This window comes from Leguminivora glycinivorella, chromosome 6, assembly GCF_023078275.1.
Source record: "Leguminivora glycinivorella isolate SPB_JAAS2020 chromosome 6, LegGlyc_1.1, whole genome shotgun sequence".
NCBI lineage: Eukaryota > Metazoa > Arthropoda > Insecta > Lepidoptera > Tortricidae > Leguminivora > Leguminivora glycinivorella.
In genome coordinates, this window is record NC_062976.1 from 21,760,979 (window position 1) to 21,779,248 (window position 18,270).

General features: G+C 36.8%; 1 protein-coding gene across 1 annotated transcript in view; it reads right to left on the bottom strand.

The window, feature by feature from the left end:
* LOC125226779 (protein spire-like) overlaps positions 1 to 18,270 on the bottom strand; it is a 246,897-nt gene that overhangs the window by 17,345 nt on the left and 211,282 nt on the right. Inside the window, exon 4 of the mRNA XM_048130863.1 lies at positions 8,182 to 8,333. Coding sequence (XP_047986820.1) covers positions 8,182 to 8,333 — 152 coding nt within the window. The remainder of the gene's footprint in view (positions 1 to 8,181; positions 8,334 to 18,270) is intronic.

Sequence of the window (18,270 nt, forward strand, 5' to 3'; positions counted from 1 at the left end):
CAACAAATCGAACAATAATCTTGAACAAAGTATATAAAGATTTCATTACACTCAACAATATATAAAGCTTTCCATAGCTGGGCACCGTTAATCAAATAGTTAACTTCGATAATCGTTAATCCGTTACTTAAAAAATTAACTTCGTTAATAGTTAAAGCGATACATTTTGGTAGATTTAACGGAAGTTAAAGTTAATCGATAATCCGTTAACACGTCATAAAAATAGGACTTCAGTGTAGGTATTATGTATTTGTATTTACTAAGTATCCACCAAAAACCATTAAAACACGTGACGCCAATCTGTAAAAAACCGAAACGTAACAATTACGGTCTCTTCGGGCTTTTACCACCGTTGGTTGGCTAAATCCTAGGTTTTACTTCGGAATGGTTAATTATTGGGTCATTCATGCGGTCGCGATCGTGGTGCGTCGGTTCTTCACATTGAGATTTGAGATGACAACTCGATGCTGTGGGCCACGATAATTTAGAAGAGTAATCTAAGGCCCGCCGGACTCGATGCGTCGGTTGTGCGATTTGTCTGTCATGCATGATGATTGCACTCTATTCCCAGGTTAGTGATCGATCTAGCACGCCTAATAAGATTTAGAAGATCTCGAATAGGTGATCCAATTATTGGTCTTTAGACTGTTTATAACCGAAGGATCTGCTTTTACCGATAAATCCTAGGTTTTGCCGTACTACGGGATTTAACAGTAGCAGTCAGAACGTGGTTTTCGCGGCCCAGCGAGCCGCTTGGGGTGCTGGATTAACGATTAAGGGACTCGATGAAATTTAACGGAAGTTAACGAATCCGTTAACAGTTTTTAAAGTTAACTTAAAAGTTAATCCGTTAATCGAAATGTTAACTTCGTTAATTAACGATTAACGGATTAACGAGTTAATGCCCACCTATGAAGCTTTCTAACGAAGATAAGGCACAAGTAAGAACTCAAACTCATACAACATCGTAAAATTTCACAAGAATTATACTTTCTTCTAATACCGTCATACTTAACAAAGCCCTTAAAGAGAGAATTGTGAAATAAATCAAAACCGCCGTAATGATAACACGTAAGTAAATTACTAACGACCGGCGTATCGTCCCATTATGTCCACTTACGCTTGAGATTCACTTAGCAAGAGCATCAAAAGGCCATAAGCTTCAAATCGTAACAGCTTTCCCACAGAAATAAGTATAAACACATACAAGTTACAATGTATGTTTAAACATGCTTAATTTATTCAGGTTTTATAGGAAAGTGCTAATGGGTGAAAGGTTTAGCTGGCACTGGCACGGAACTGACACCTTGATTTAATAGGTAGGTTTTAATAATTGAATACTTACAATACAACAGTCCAAAAACGAACTCCTACAGACTATAATAACGGGAAAAGTGGCTGGAAAAGGGCGTTCGTAGGAAGAAATCGTGGCTACGTAACATCCTTGAATGGACTAGAATCGGGGATGCCGATTTCATTTCATTCATTCATTTCATTTCATTTCATTAACTTGAAAACAATCGACCACGTCATGCAAGTAGGTTAAATCCACATGAATACATCGCATCAAGGACACTTAACTTATGTACGCCTAATGCTATTTTGATACCGAACTTACATAGTAGGTATTATGTGTGAGGCAATTAAAAACATTTTTGCAATATTTGTGTTATCGCATATTTCTGTTCTGACTTATGTATTAGTAATTTACTTCATTTACTTGCTATGTAAAGCTTGAACGACAAAGAGTTCAAGTCTATAAGATGGTTGCTTAAGTTTTCATTTTCATAGTAGAACCTAGTTAGGTAGTAATAAGTTTTAGTGGGCATTTTCCGCATCAAGTATATTTAGTATATCTTTCTGATGAGTCGCAGTTATTTTGGCGATTTCAGGATTTTGAAATTTTACACCAAACAAATCTACACTTACCCCTTTCGCATTCTTGAACGCATTATCATTTGTGTGGCAGCCGCCTCGCCCTTGCACCTGATCTCAGTCATGCAGTGAAAGCAGATGTCATCGCATCGCAGCGCCCACGGTGACGCAATGTAAGGCAGCGCGCTCATTGTAGGGGCGGGGACTGACAGGACCCACGTGATGATCTGAATATTCTAAATTAGATTTACTTATGAGGTCTGGCATACTATACCGGTGTCTGAGGATATTCTTCGAACTGAAGAGCATTCCACTCCAAGAGATGTCCAGTAAAAACTCATGTTATTTCGTGTATTTGAACAATTTTTTGGCGGCCCATGATTATTTTTTTGTCGTCATTCTACCCTCCCAAAAAACTCCCCGTCCTTTTTTTCTTTACAAAATATGCTTTGGTCAGTAGACTGTTTCGTGGATTGCTCCAATAATTTTAATAGTCCAGTCGTTTTGGTTTATCATCTGTACGAGCAGAGCCTCGAATGGTACCCAAAAATCGGGTCTATATTAATTCGCATAACTGAATACTCCTAATATGAATTGGCATACCGTTTATTACGCATAACGTTTAATACGCATATCATTATTTCGCATAACAGATTTCGTATAATGCTAATGCGCATAATGTAAATTGTTATAACAATGAATTGGTATAAGTATAATAAGCATAACTTTGTTTCGTAGAATGTTTAAATGGCATACAAGAAAATTATATTTTCACCACACTAACGGGTAACGGCTTACTTTTCTGTTCGAAAGCAGATAGCAAAATTGCATTTTATCCACAAGAGTGCAAAGTAATTTCATACAAATTTTACCTTGATGTCTTAAGCTAGCTGATAGAATTTTACCTATAAATGATGATTCTAAATCATAAATATTGAAGAAATCGATGGATTTGATTTAGTTTGATGTTTTATAGTCAGTATTTTTTTCGTGTTGGGGTGGTGAAAAATTTGGTTTTCAAACTCGGTGGCAACGTACGAAGGTTAATGTGCCTTGAAACCCTCGCAACGCTCAAGATTCCACTTGTTGAACCACTCGCTACGCTCGCGGTTCAATATTGGAATCTTCCGCTTGCTCGGGTATCAGTATCGGCACGTGCGATCTGTGAAAATCTGAACGATGAAATGATATTATTTAAATACTATCTATTTTCAATTTCTTTAGTAAGGTACAGCGGGGCAAATCTAGACTAAAAGGCAATTGTAACTAATCCATTTTTTCCATTATTACACTATTTCCATTATTCCATTATTACATGTAGGTACCCACTGAACACGCTTACTACATAACTGGTAGACACTCTATTTTCTGAAAAACACTTATGAAAAACGAAAAAACTTAATAAGTAATGTATAAATAAAATAAAGACTCCTTAACTCAAATAATCTTTTTAATTTAAGATTAGCAGATAAGTTCATAGTTGCATGTAGGTATGTTTCTTAAAAATAAACAGTTTTTTTTAATAATGCAAACATTGTAAAAAATGGAAGAAATTGACCAGTTAAATTTCCCCCCCACTCGAGATTTGCCCCGCTGTACCTTACTTACCCCTATTTTTTTCATGCTTAATAAGTGAGACAGAATAAAATTAAACACTCAAAATCGAGCGCTCGAAATTGGAAAATCAGCCCCTGATTGATCCAATCGCTTGCTCCATACTGTTAGTATGACAATTCATTTTAGGATAATTAAAGTTATACGAAATAATAGTATGCAAATTTCAATTATGCAGATTCATTGTTATGCGAAATAAGAATTATGCATTTTTAATATTATGCTTATTCAATGTTATGAACAATTATGTTATGCCAAATCTGTTATGCGAATTCAAATTATGCGAATTAATGATAGGCGAAATAGAGGGCACCCCCAAAAATTAAAGTGATTGTGTTGCCAGCCTGAAGATATAGCTTTTTTTTCTAGAATATTTTTATAGGTATTATAGGTTGTTGGGGCTCCCGCGTTATTGCAGTGCCTCGGCCATGTTTGCGCACGCGCGAACGGAGGGATTCGGCGCGGTGATCCGTCACCGCATCGCATCACTCCAGCGCAGAGTACGCGGGAGCCGCAACAACATCCTGAGGGTCATCAGTGACAGGGTGGACTGCCCCATTCAGGGTCACTGGATACGAACGCACACGCACGTACCGGGTGTCCCTGAGGGCGGCAGATATTTAAATTAAAATAATAATAATAATAATTTAAGTCACTAATATAGCTTAAGTGTTATATGTAATATGTTACTAATAATATTATATGGGCCCTGCCTGAAATAAACACATTTTATTTTATTTTATTTTTTTATTTTTATTTTTTTATTTATTATCGAAAATAACTAAACAATGAGATTCGTAGTCATCAATTGATAACACCCGCTAATATTGGTTCATAACCATCATTTTAGCCGTGAATCTCCCACTGCTGAGCATAGCCCTCCCTTCGTGTACGCGCCACTTATCCCGGTCAAGGGCTAGTCTCACCCAGATGTGCCAAACAGTTTTTCGAATACCGTCCACCCAAGGAGCCAACGGATGCCAGGCGCTTCTTACATCCGAAAGAGGCCACCACTCTGTCAACATTTTGGTCCACCATCACTTAATATTGGTTATACTTAATAAACCTTTTTGTCCGTGTACACTCGCCTTAGCTCATCTTATTCTTACATATTCGGATAAGGATCATCTCGTAAGAGCCGTAAGTGAAAGTTGTATAAAATGGAGAGCGGCTGATATTCCCACATTACGTATCTATCTCGCCCGAATTTATGAGAATTCTTTAATTACCTCCACTTTTTAATGTGTTGTTACAAAAGACCGTTTCAATGTTTATAAGACGTTTATAAGACAACAATGTATTGGTTTGAAAATATTCAAATTTTATTGATATTTGTAAACCATTATTTGTGTATCATCAGTATCCCCTCGTACGTAACTAAGTTGTAGTTTTGAAGAGTCTCTTACAGTTTAAGTTTCAGTGCCAGTGCCACTCTTAGAAAAATAGCGATTAAAGGGTTGAAAGAAAACTAAATCGCCTAAAACAGAAGTTACATAACTATCGAACCTATATCTCACAGTCAACTTCTACGAGACCCACGACGTCACCACACGGGATTGATGGTTAGATATTTTGGCAACTGAGTGTAAATTTAATAATTAATCAAACAATACGTCCAAGTTCAAAAAAAAACGTATCTAATAATTAACCGACCAATAACAGACACGTTAAATTCAATTCACTGTAATTAACTCTGAGGTCTTGTCAGCATGTTGACAAAGTCCAATTAAGATCATAATCATTCAATCGATACATTCATTATGCAGATTCATTGTTATGCGAAATAAGAATTATGCATTTTTAATATTATGCTTATTCAATGTTATGAACAATTATGTTATGCCAAATCTGTTATGCGAATTCAAATTATGCGAATTAATGATAGGCGAAATAGAGGGCACCCCCAAAAATTAAAGTGATTGTGTTGCCAGCCTGAAGATATAGCTTTTTTTTCTAGAATATTTTTATAGGTATTATAGGTTGTTGGGGCTCCCGCGTTATTGCAGTGCCTCGGCCATGTTTGCGCACGCGCGAACGGAGGGATTCGGCGCGGTGATCCGTCACCGCATCGCATCACTCCAGCGCAGAGTACGCGGGAGCCGCAACAACATCCTGAGGGTCATCAGTGACAGGGTGGACTGCCCCATTCAGGGTCACTGGATACGAACGCACACGCACGTACCGGGTGTCCCTGAGGGCGGCAGATATTTAAATTAAAATAATAATAATAATAATTTAAGTCACTAATATAGCTTAAGTGTTATATGTAATATGTTACTAATAATATTATATGGGCCCTGCCTGAAATAAACACATTTTATTTTATTTTATTTTTTTATTTTTATTTTTTTATTTATTATCGAAAATAACTAAACAATGAGATTCGTAGTCATCAATTGATAACACCCGCTAATATTGGTTCATAACCATCATTTTAGCCGTGAATCTCCCACTGCTGAGCATAGCCCTCCCTTCGTGTACGCGCCACTTATCCCGGTCAAGGGCTAGTCTCACCCAGATGTGCCAAACAGTTTTTCGAATACCGTCCACCCAAGGAGCCAACGGATGCCAGGCGCTTCTTACATCCGAAAGAGGCCACCACTCTGTCAACATTTTGGTCCACCATCACTTAATATTGGTTATACTTAATAAACCTTTTTGTCCGTGTACACTCGCCTTAGCTCATCTTATTCTTACATATTCGGATAAGGATCATCTCGTAAGAGCCGTAAGTGAAAGTTGTATAAAATGGAGAGCGGCTGATATTCCCACATTACGTATCTATCTCGCCCGAATTTATGAGAATTCTTTAATTACCTCCACTTTTTAATGTGTTGTTACAAAAGACCGTTTCAATGTTTATAAGACGTTTATAAGACAACAATGTATTGGTTTGAAAATATTCAAATTTTATTGATATTTGTAAACCATTATTTGTGTATCATCAGTATCCCCTCGTACGTAACTAAGTTGTAGTTTTGAAGAGTCTCTTACAGTTTAAGTTTCAGTGCCAGTGCCACTCTTAGAAAAATAGCGATTAAAGGGTTGAAAGAAAACTAAATCGCCTAAAACAGAAGTTACATAACTATCGAACCTATATCTCACAGTCAACTTCTACGAGACCCACGACGTCACCACACGGGATTGATGGTTAGATATTTTGGCAACTGAGTGTAAATTTAATAATTAATCAAACAATACGTCCAAGTTCAAAAAAAAACGTATCTAATAATTAACCGACCAATAACAGACACGTTAAATTCAATTCACTGTAATTAACTCTGAGGTCTTGTCAGCATGTTGACAAAGTCCAATTAAGATCATAATCATTCAATCGATACATTCACGTGTTCGGTCGTGAACGAGTGAATGAAGTTAGCCGATCACGCGCGAACCCTAACGAGACAAGTTCTGTGAAACATTCTGTGGCTAGTGTTAGCCGAAATAGAAACTCGAATCTTTTGAGTCTAATTTGAAGAAATCGACCGGGGTTCTCGCGATTTGTGTTTAAAAAACTTTGGAGTATTTTAATTCTCGAGTCACAATTAAGTATTTTAGAAAAAACATCGTCAAACATTTCGTGGCTTTCATCTTATTCTAAATGAACACCCTGCAAACTAGGGTAATTGAGAAAATCCTTTTATTACTTAGGTAAGTATTTCTTTCTTACTTTCGAGGTCTCGATAATTACTCATACTGAAGTTTCAGCTTGATTCTTGAAGACCGTGACGAAATTAATCGAACCTAAGAAGCAGAAAACCTTCCCTTCGTCCTTCTCCTTCGTCCTTCGTCGTTCTTCGTCGTTTTTTCTTCGTTCTTTCCTTCGTCCTTGAAGTCTTAACCAAGAGACCAACACTATGTACCTATGTCTCCGTTCCGTGAAACAATGTGTGGCATGGGGCATACAATTACGAGTACATTAGGGCATGACACAAGCACATGAAGCTTGTCATGGCCGTGCGATCTGGAATGCAAGTGGCGACGGTTGTGAAACTTTGAGCACATGACGCTTTAATCTCATAATGTAAGTACAGCTTTGTAAATTATAATTGTTCAAATAATAAAGCTGTGTTACTAATATATGCAACTGTCGGAGAACTTGTTCATTCATATCTATGAAGGCACACGGATACCTACCGGCGTGCTGATGATGGATCCACGTAGCACCCGATGCCTTCGTCATTCGTGTCCATCCTCCGTCTCTCTGCATGGCACTCCACCCCATGGCATCACACGACTTCGTCGTTTGTGTAATCCGTGTCCATCCTCCTCCGATGAGCACTTACTATTTATACACACTTCTCAACCACTTTTCTCATGAACTGCTTTCGCACCGGGGCGTAGAGCTTTAAGACCGTTTTCACATTATCCGATCCGATATCGGATCTCGGAAGGATTTCAATAGAAAAAATCCAAGATGGCGCCTGTAATGTATGGGATATCGGTCCGACATCCGATATCGGATCGGATAATGTGAAAACGCACTAACGTCTCAATGCCTCCGTTGTTTATGTCCATCTATAGAGTGTAGACACTCACCTCAACAACATCTCGCAGCACGAACCGCCGTCGCCTCCGGCGGCGTGGCGCTGGATCCGCGTCTCGCTCGATGCCTTCGTCGTCCGTGTCCGCGCGTCCACGTTCCGACGACCTTCAGACTACATACCCAGTCATGCATCTGTAGACACTCACCTCAACAACATCTCGCAGCATGAACCGCCGTCGCCGCCGGCGGCGTGGCGCTGGATCCGCGTCTCGCTCGATGCCTTCGTCGTCTGTGTCCGCGCGTCCGCCTTCTGATGTCTCTGAACCTTCGGATAGGATACCGAGCTCTTCTTCGTCATCTGTGGACAAACGGGAAACTATTATTAGTTTTCAAGACAATTAGGTTGAGTTCCACGAATTGTGGTATAACTCTTAAGCTTTTGAAGACATCTTATTTCTTGTACGTATGTAGGTACTAAAAGAATGATAGCAACAAGAAATAAGATGAAAGTCACATTTTTTTACCCTGCTTTATAAGTAACCCAAACCTTACGAAGAACGTATTTTATGATTATGTTATGGCAATAAACAGTGAAAGCAACACCTATGAATAAATTCCTTCCTGCTGAATGGTTTCATTATTTACCTAACATCTCGATTACCACGTTTAATCTTCCAATTTATCTCACATTTTCCTACCTAATAATCATAAGCAACAACTCAACAAGTATTTAATTACTAAACAACTGAAGCGGCAAACTCCGATGATCTCATTGAGGTACTGAACACTAGGTGCGCCGAATTCTCACTTCAAAACGTACGGAATGCCGCACAAATGTACGTAACTTTGCACTTTATTCCTTACAAGTAAGGCCGAGAAGTGTTTATATTCTGATGTAAATAAAGCGTAAATAATTCCCTTCGGAGCATGAAATTGTAACGTAAACTTGCCGCTTTGCTGGGTGGGAACATTCAAAATTCGAACACTCGCGAATTCAAGTTAACTTTGTAAACAGCGGGGCTATGATGCTTTTAATTTTATCACCTATCTCTAAGGATAAAGCATCCGTCACGCTCTGACCAGTATGTCAGTGTGAGAGTGACAAATATCTTATCCAGCCGATAAGTGATAAAATGGCAAGCATCATAGGCCTGCTGTTCGAAAGGCAGGCATTATGTACATTGAACATGCGGGTCTTGTTTTAGTAAGACCGAAAGCGAAACATTACATATTCAATGTAATTTACATAATATAATATGTATTACGTTAGTATTCATAAGATTACTTTGGCTTGAATAATATAGATAAATGACATCTATCTATTAGCATTATGCTCATGTATATCAAATCTAATATGATTCATGTATTGTGATGATTATAATTGGCGTGGCTTTATAGTATAAGCCTACATATGTATAAGGGCCTTCAGAATCACTAACAGTTGAGAACAAAGCAGTTGCCAATCATCTTGTAGATACCTATGTTAACATATGGTTCTAAATAACCCAAAAGCCTACAATGTTGCACTATCTTGTACGTCATCGCACGTGTGGTCCATTTGCGATGCTCACGATTTAGATCCATCTCAACCATAATGTCATAACCACCTTTAAAAGTTAAATATAGCACCTTTTCAATAGTTTCCTTGTCAACTACAGGCGTTAAATATTACGTCCTTTCGTGATTGGCGTCAAAATTGCGCTTTCTTAGTTCTTACCTACGCACAAATAAAATAAAACCCTAATTTTTTGCCCGCGCTCCTGATTCACCCACACTAAAACCCTGTTTACTACCGGCGTGAAGTTAGCAGCCAAAGTTAGCAGCCGCCGATAACCCGACCAAATTAAGAAGTAAAATTTTTTTTTCACAATTTGGTGCATAAAAGCTACTAATTTGTTCCAAATAACATTATTTATGAAGTAAATATAAAAGAATACACTCAAAATCAGAAAATCATAACATTTGAGCTCGGCTGCTAACTTTTATTATCAGCGGCCAAACAAGTTATATTAACTCATATATTGTAACCTTAGGACTACCTTAAGGGGAAATAACGTGTAATCCGTAAGAAAGACTATACCTACGACAAAAACAAATCTTAAGTGATACCGATTTTCAAGGTGCCAGAAATTAACATAATCAATAAATACCTAGTATGAAACTTTTCCTCATTAAATCATTATCATCTCCATTTAATACGAATAAATAAACCTTTTCTAAATATAAACCGTATATCCAGTGAGTCACACTATACGACAAAAATAAGCCTAAAATGGTACCTGATTAGTAGTAGACAGAAAAATAAAATGAAAAGAAATAACGAGTTTTTGGAATAAATTCGGCTGCTAAGTGATAGCGTTCAAAGTAAACAAGGTACAGCACTACTAAAAACAGATTCAAATAGCCAGTTAGAAGTCAAATAAAACTTATATTATAATGTTGCGAAACCAATCATACACCTAGACCTAAAAATTAAAAGATTAATGAAATAAATTCGGCCATTGAGTGAAAGCGTAAACTGAATGAGGTAGAGTTTCGGCATAAATGAACTATTCTAGACGCAAATCGTATATCTTATTATTAGGACTATACGACAACAGAAAACCTGAAGTGAGACCAAATTTGAAGTAACCAGAAAATGTACATGAAAGACATGGAATTGAAACTATTCCAAATCCCCATTCAAAAATTACTATCTCCAAGTTAAACGGAAAAAGTGAACTTTTTTAGGCATGAAACATATAGCCTATTAGCCAAGCTACACGCAACTACTAAGCCTGATGTGATACCGAATTTGTAGTAGCCACAAAATGTACATGAAAAACATGGAATTGAATACCATTCCAAATCGCCATTCAAAAATTATTATCTCCAAGCTAAACGGCAACACTGAACTTTTTAAGGCATGAAACATAAAGCCTATTAGCCAACCTAAACGACACTACTAAGCCTGTTGTGATACCGAATTTGTAGTAGCCAGAAAATATACATGAAGGAAATGGAATTGAAACTATTCCAAATCCCCATTCAAAAATTACTACCTCCAAGTTAAACGGCAAAAAAAGAACATTTTTAGGCATGAAACATATAGCATATTAGCCAAGCTATATGACACTACTAAGTCTGATGTGATACCGAATTTGTAGTAGCCAGAAAATGTACATGAATGAAATGGAATTGAAACTATTCCAAATCCCCATTCAAAAATTATTATCTCTAAGTTAAACGGCAAAAGTTAACGTTTTTAGGCACGTAATATATAGACTATTAGCCAAGCTACATGACACTATTAAGCCTTACTTGATACCGAATTTGTAGCAGCCAGAAAATGTACTTGAAGGAAATGGAATTGAAGCTATTCCAAATCCCCATTAAAAAATTATTATCTCCAAGTCAAACGGCAAAAATGAACTTTTTCAGGCATGTGACATATAGCTTACTAGCCAAGATACACGACCCTACTAAGCCTTACGTGATACCAAATTTGTAGTAGCCAGAAAATGTACTTGAAGGAAATGGAATTGAAACTATTCCAAATCCCCATTCAAAAATTACTACCTCCAAGTTAAACGGCAAAAAAGAACATATTTAGGCATGAAACATATAGCATATTTGCCAAGCTATATGACACTACTAAGTCAGATGTGATACCCAATTTGTAGTAGCCAGAAAATGTGCATGAAGGAAATGGAATTGAAACAATTCCAAATCCCCATTCAAAAATCATTTTCTCCAAGTTAAACGGCAAAAATGAACTTTTTCAGGCATGTAACATATAGCCTATGAGCCAAGCTACACGACACTACTAAGCTTTACGTGATACCGAATTTGTAGTAGCCAGAAAATGTACTTGAAGGAAATGGAATTGAAACTATTCCAAATCCCCATTCATAAATTATTATCTCCAAGTCAAACGGCAAACATGAACTTTTTCAGGCATGTGACATATAGCCTATTAGCCAAGCTACACGACACTACTAAGCCTTACGTGATACCGAATTTGCAGTAGCCAGAAAATATACATGAAGGAAATGGAATTGAAACAATTCCTAATCCCCATTCAAAAATTCTTATCGCCAGGTCACACGGCAAAAATAAACTTTTTCAGGCATGTGACATATAGCCTATTAGCCAACCTACACGACACTACTAAGCCTTACGTGATACCGAATTTGTAGTAGCCAGAAAATGTACTTGAAGGAAATGGAATTGAAACTATTCCAAATCCCCATTCAAAAATCATTATTTCCAAGTCAAACGGCAAAAATGAACTTTTTCAGGCATGTGACATATAGCCTATTAGCCAAGCTATACGACACTACTAAGCCTTACGTGATACCGAATTTGCAGTAGCCAGAAAATATACATGAAGGAAATGGAATTGAAACAATTCCTAATCCCCATTCAAAAATTCTTATCGCCAGGTCACACGGCAAAAATAAACTTTTTCAGGCATGTAACATATAGCCTATTAGCCAAGTTACACGAAACTACAAAACTTGACGTGAAACCGAATTTGTAGTAGCCAGAAAATGTACATGAAGGAAATGGAATTGAAACAATTCCTAATCCCCATTCAAAAATTCTTATCGCCAGGTCACACGGCAAAAATAAACATTTTCAGGCATGTGACATATAGCCTATTAGCCAAGCTACACGACACTACTAAGCCTTACGTGATACCGAATTTGTAGTAGCCAGAAAATGTACATGAAGGAAATGGAATTGACTCTATTCCAAATCCCCATTCAAAAATTATTATCTCCAAGTTAAACGGCAAAACTGAACTTTTTCAGGAATGTAACGTATAGCCTATTAGCCAAGCTACACGACACTACTAAGCCTTACGTGATACCGAATTTGTAGTAGCCAGAATATGTATGTACTTGAAGGAAAAAGAATTGAAACTATTCCAAATCCCCATTCAAAAATTATTATCTCTAAGTTAAACGGCAAAAGTGAACGTTTTTAGGCACGGAATATATAGCCTATTAGCCAAGCTACATGACACTATTAAGCCTTACTTGATACCGAATTTGTAGTAGCCAGAAAATGTACTTGAAGGAAATAGAATTGAAGCTATTCCAAATCCTCATTCAAAAATCATTATCTCCAAGTCAAACAGCAAAAATGAACATTTTCAGGCATGTGACATATAGCCTATTAGCCAAGCTACACGACACTACTAAGCCTTACGTGATACCGAATTTGCAGTAGCCAGAAAATATACATGAAGGAAATGGAATTGAAACAATTCCTAATCCCCATTCAAAAATTCTTATCGCCAGGTCACACGGCAAAAATAAACTTTTTCAGGCATTAGTCATATAGCCTATTAGCCAAGCTACACGAGACTACTAAACCTGACGTGATACTGAATTTGTAGTAGCCAAATGTACATGAAAGAAAATGGAATTGAAACTATTCCAAATCCCCATTTGGAATGAATTCGGCTGCTAAGTGATTGCGTTCAAAGTAAACAAGGTACAGCTGTACTAAAAACAGATTTAAATAGCCAGTTAGAAGCTTAATAAAACTTACAGTATAAAGTTGTGATAACGAATTTGTAGTATCCACAAAATGTACATGAAAAACATGGAATTGAAACCATTCCAAATCGCCATTCAAAAATTATTATCTCCAAGATAAACGGCAAAAGTGAACTTTTTTAGGCATGAAAAATATAGCCTATTAGCCAAGCTATACGACACTGCTAAGTCTATTGTGATACCGAATGTGTAGTAGCCAGAAAATGTACATGAAGGAAATGAAATTGAAACGATTCCAAATCCCCATTCAAAAATTATTATCTCCAAGTTAAACGGCAAAACTGAACTTTATCAGGCATGAAACATATAGCTTATTAGCCAAGCTATACGACACTATTAAGCTCGTTGTGATACCGAATTTGTAGTAGCCAGAAAATGTACTTGAAGGAAATGAAATTGAAACGATTCCAAATCCCCATTCAAAAATTATTATCTCCAAGTCAAACGGCAAAAATGAATTTTTTCAGGCATGTAACATATAGCCTATGAGCCAAGCTACACGACACTACTAAGCCTTACGTGATACCCAATTTGTAGTAGCCAGAAAATGTACTTGAAGGAAATGGAATTGAAACTATTCCAAATCCCCATTCAAAAATCATTATCTCCAAGTCAAACGGCAAAAATGAACTTTTTCAGGCATGTGACATATAGCCTATTAGTCAAGCTACACGACACTACTAAGCCTTACGTGATACCGAATTTGTAGTAGCCAGAAAATATACATGAAGGAAATGGAATTGAAACAATTCCTAATCCCCATTCAAAAATTCTTATCGCCAGGTCACACGGCAAAAATAAACTTTTTCAGGCATGTGACATATAGCCTATTAGCCAAGATACACGACACTACTAAGCCTTACGTGATACCGAATTTGTAGTAGCCAGAAAATGTACTTGAAGGAAATGGAATTGACTCTATTCCAAATCCCCATTCAAAAATTATTATCTCCAAGTTAAACGGCAAAACTGAACTTTTCCAGGAATGTAACGTATAGCCTATTAGCCAAGTTACACGACACTACTAAGCCTTACGTGATACCGAATTCGTAGTAGCCAGAATATGTACTTGAAGGAAATGGAATTGAAACTATTCCAAATCCCCATTCAAAAATTATTATCTCTAAGTTAAACGGCAAAAGTGAACGTTTTTAGGCACGTAATATATAGCCTATTAGCCATGCTACATGACACTGTTAAGCCTTACTTGATACCGAATTTGTAGTAGCCAGAAAATGTACTTGAAGGAAATGGAATTGAAGCTATTCCAAATCCCCATTCAAAAATTATTATCTCCAAGTCAAACGGCAAAAATGAACTTTTTCAGGCATGTGACATATAGCCTACTAGCCAAGCTACACGACACTACTAAGCCTAACGTGATACCTAATTTGTAGTAGCCAGAAAATGTACTTGAAGGAAATGGAATTGAAACTATTCCAAATCCCCATTCAAAAATCATTATCTCCAAGTCAAACGGCAAAAATGAACTTTTTCAGGCATGTGATAAATAGCATATTAGCTAAGCTACACGACACTACTAAGCCTTACGTGATACCGAATTTGTAGTAGCCAGAAAATGTACATGAAGGAAATGGAATTGACTCTATTCCAAATCCCCATTCAAAAATTATTATCTCCAAGTTAAACGGCAAAACTGAACTTTTTCAGGAATGTAACGTATAGCCTATTAGCCAAGCTACACGACACTACTAATCCTTACGTGATACCTAATTTGTAGTAGCCAGAAAATGTACTTGAAGGAAATGCAATTGAAACTATTCCAAATCCCCATTCAAAAATTATTATCTCCAAGTCAGACGTCAAAAATGAACTTTTTCAGGCATGTGACATATAGCCTACTAGCCAAGCTACACGACACTACTAAGCCTGACGTGATACCTAATTTGTAGTAGCCAGAAAATGTACTTGAAGGAAATGGAATTGAAACTATTCCAAATCCCCATTCAAAAATTACTACCTCCAAGTTAAACGGCAAAAGTGAACATTTTTAGGCATGAAACATATAGCGTATTAGTCAAGCTATATGACACTACTAAGTCTGATGTGATACCGAATTTGTAGTAGCCAGAAAATGTGCATGAAGGAAATGGAATTGAAACAATTCCAAATCCCCATTCAAAAATTATTTTCTCCAAGTTAAACGGCAAAAATGAACTTTTACAGGCATGTAACATATAGCCTATGAGCCAAGCTACACGACACTACTAAGCCTTACGAGATACCCAATTTGTAGTAGCCAGAAAATGTACTTGAAGGAAATGGAATTGAAACTATTCCAAATCCCCATTCAAAAATCATTATCTCCAAGTCAAACGGCAAAATTGAACTTTTTCAGGCATGTGACAAATAGCATATTAGCCAAGCTACACGACACTACTAAGCCTTACGTGATACCGAATTTGTAGTAGCCAGAAAATATACATGAAGGAAATGGAATTGAAACAATTCCTAATCCTCATTCAAAAATTCTTATCACCAAGTCAAACGGAAAAATGAACTTTTTCAGGCATTAGTCATATAGCCTATTAGCCAAGCTACACGACACTACTAAACCTGACGTGATACTGTATTTGTAGTAGCCAGAAAATGTACATGAAAGAAAATGGAATTGAAACTATTCCAAATCCCCATTTGGAATGAATTCGGCTGCTAAGTGATTGCGTTCAAAGTAAACAAGGTACAGCTGTACTAAAAACAGATTTAAATAGCCAGTTAGAAGCTTAATAAAACTTATAGTATAAAGTTGTGATAACGAATTTGTAGTATCCACAAAATGTACATGAAAAACATGGAATTGAAACCATTCCAAATCGCCATTCAAAAATTATTATCTCCAAGATAAACGGCAAAAGTGAACTTTTTTAGGCATGAAACATATAGCCTATTAGCCAAGCTATACGACACTGCTAAGTCTATTGTGATACCGAATGTGTAGTAGCCAGAAAATGTACATGAAGGAAATGAAATTGAAACGATTCCAAATCCCCATTCAAAAATTATTATCTCCAAGTTAAACGGCAAAACTGAACTTTATCAGGCATGAAACATATAGCTTATTAGGCAAGCTATACGACACTACTAAGCCCGTTGTGATACCGAATTTGTAGTAGCCATAAAATGTACATGAAGGAAATGGAATTGAAGCTATTCCAAATCCCCATTCAAAAATTACTACCTCCAAGTTAAACGGCAAAAGTGAATTATTTTAGGAATGAAACCTCTAGCCTATTAGCTAAGCTACAATACAGTACTAAGCCTGATGTGATACCGAATTTGTAGTAGCCAGAAAATGTACTTGAAGGAAATGAAATTGAAACGATTCCAAATCCCCATTCAAAAATTATTATCTCCAAGTCAAACGGCAAAAATGAATTTTTTCAGGCATGTAACATATAGCCTATGAGCCAAGCTACACGACACTACTAAGCTTTACGTGATAGCCAATTTGTAGTAGCCAGAAAATGTACTTGAAGGAAATGGAATTGAAACTATTCCAAATCCCCATTCAAAAATCATTATCTCCAAGTCAAACGGCAAAAATGAACTTTTTCAGGCATGTGACATATAGCCTATTAGCCAAGCTACACGACACTACTAAGCCTTACGTGATACCGAATTTGTAGTAGCCAGAAAATATACATGAAGGAAATGGAATTGAAACAATTCCTAATCCCCATTCAAAAATTCTTATCGCCAGGTCACACGGCAAAAATAAACTTTTTCAGGCATGTGACATATAGCCTATTAGCCAAGCTACACGACACTACTAAGCCTTACGTGATACCGAATTTGTAGTAGCCAGAATATGTACTTGAAGGAAATGGAATTGACTCTATTCCAAATCCCCATTCAAAAATTATTATCTCCAAGTTAAACGGCAAAACTGAACTTTTCCAGGAATGTACCGTATAGCCTATTAGCCAAACTACACGACACTACTAAGCCTTACGTGATACCGAATTTGTAGTAGGCAGAATATGTACTTGAAGGAAATGGAATTGAAACTATTCCAAATCCCCATTCAAAAATTATTATCTCTAAGTTAAACGGCAAAAGTGAACGTTTTTAGGCACGTAATATATAGCCTATTAGCCAAGCTACATGACACTGTTAAGCCTTACTTGATACCGAATTTGTAGTAGCCAGAAAATGTACTTGAAGGAAATGGAATTGAAGCTATTCCAAATCCCCATTCAAAAATTATTATCTCCAAGTCAAATGGCAAAAATGAACTTTTTCAGGCATGTGACATATAGCCTACTAGCCAAGCTACTAGACACTACTAAGCCTTACGTGATACCTAATTTGTAGTAGCCAGAAAATGTACTTGAAGGAAATGGAATTGAAACTATTCCAAATCCCCATTCAAAAATTACTACCTCCAAGTTAAACGGCAAAAGTGAACATTTTTAGGCATGAAACATATAGCATATTAGCCAAGCTATATGACACTACTAAGTCTGATGTGATACCCAATTTGTAGTAGCCAGAAAATGTGCATGAAGGAAATGGAATTGAAACAATTCCAAATCCCCATTCAAAAATTATTTTCTCCAAGTTAAACGGCAAAAATGAACTTTTACAGGCATGTAACATATAGCCTATGAGCCAAGCTACACGACACTACTAAGCCTTACGTGATACCCAATTTGTAGTAGCCAGAAAATGTACTTGAAGGAAATGGAATTGAAACTATTCCAAATCCCCATTCAAAAATCATTA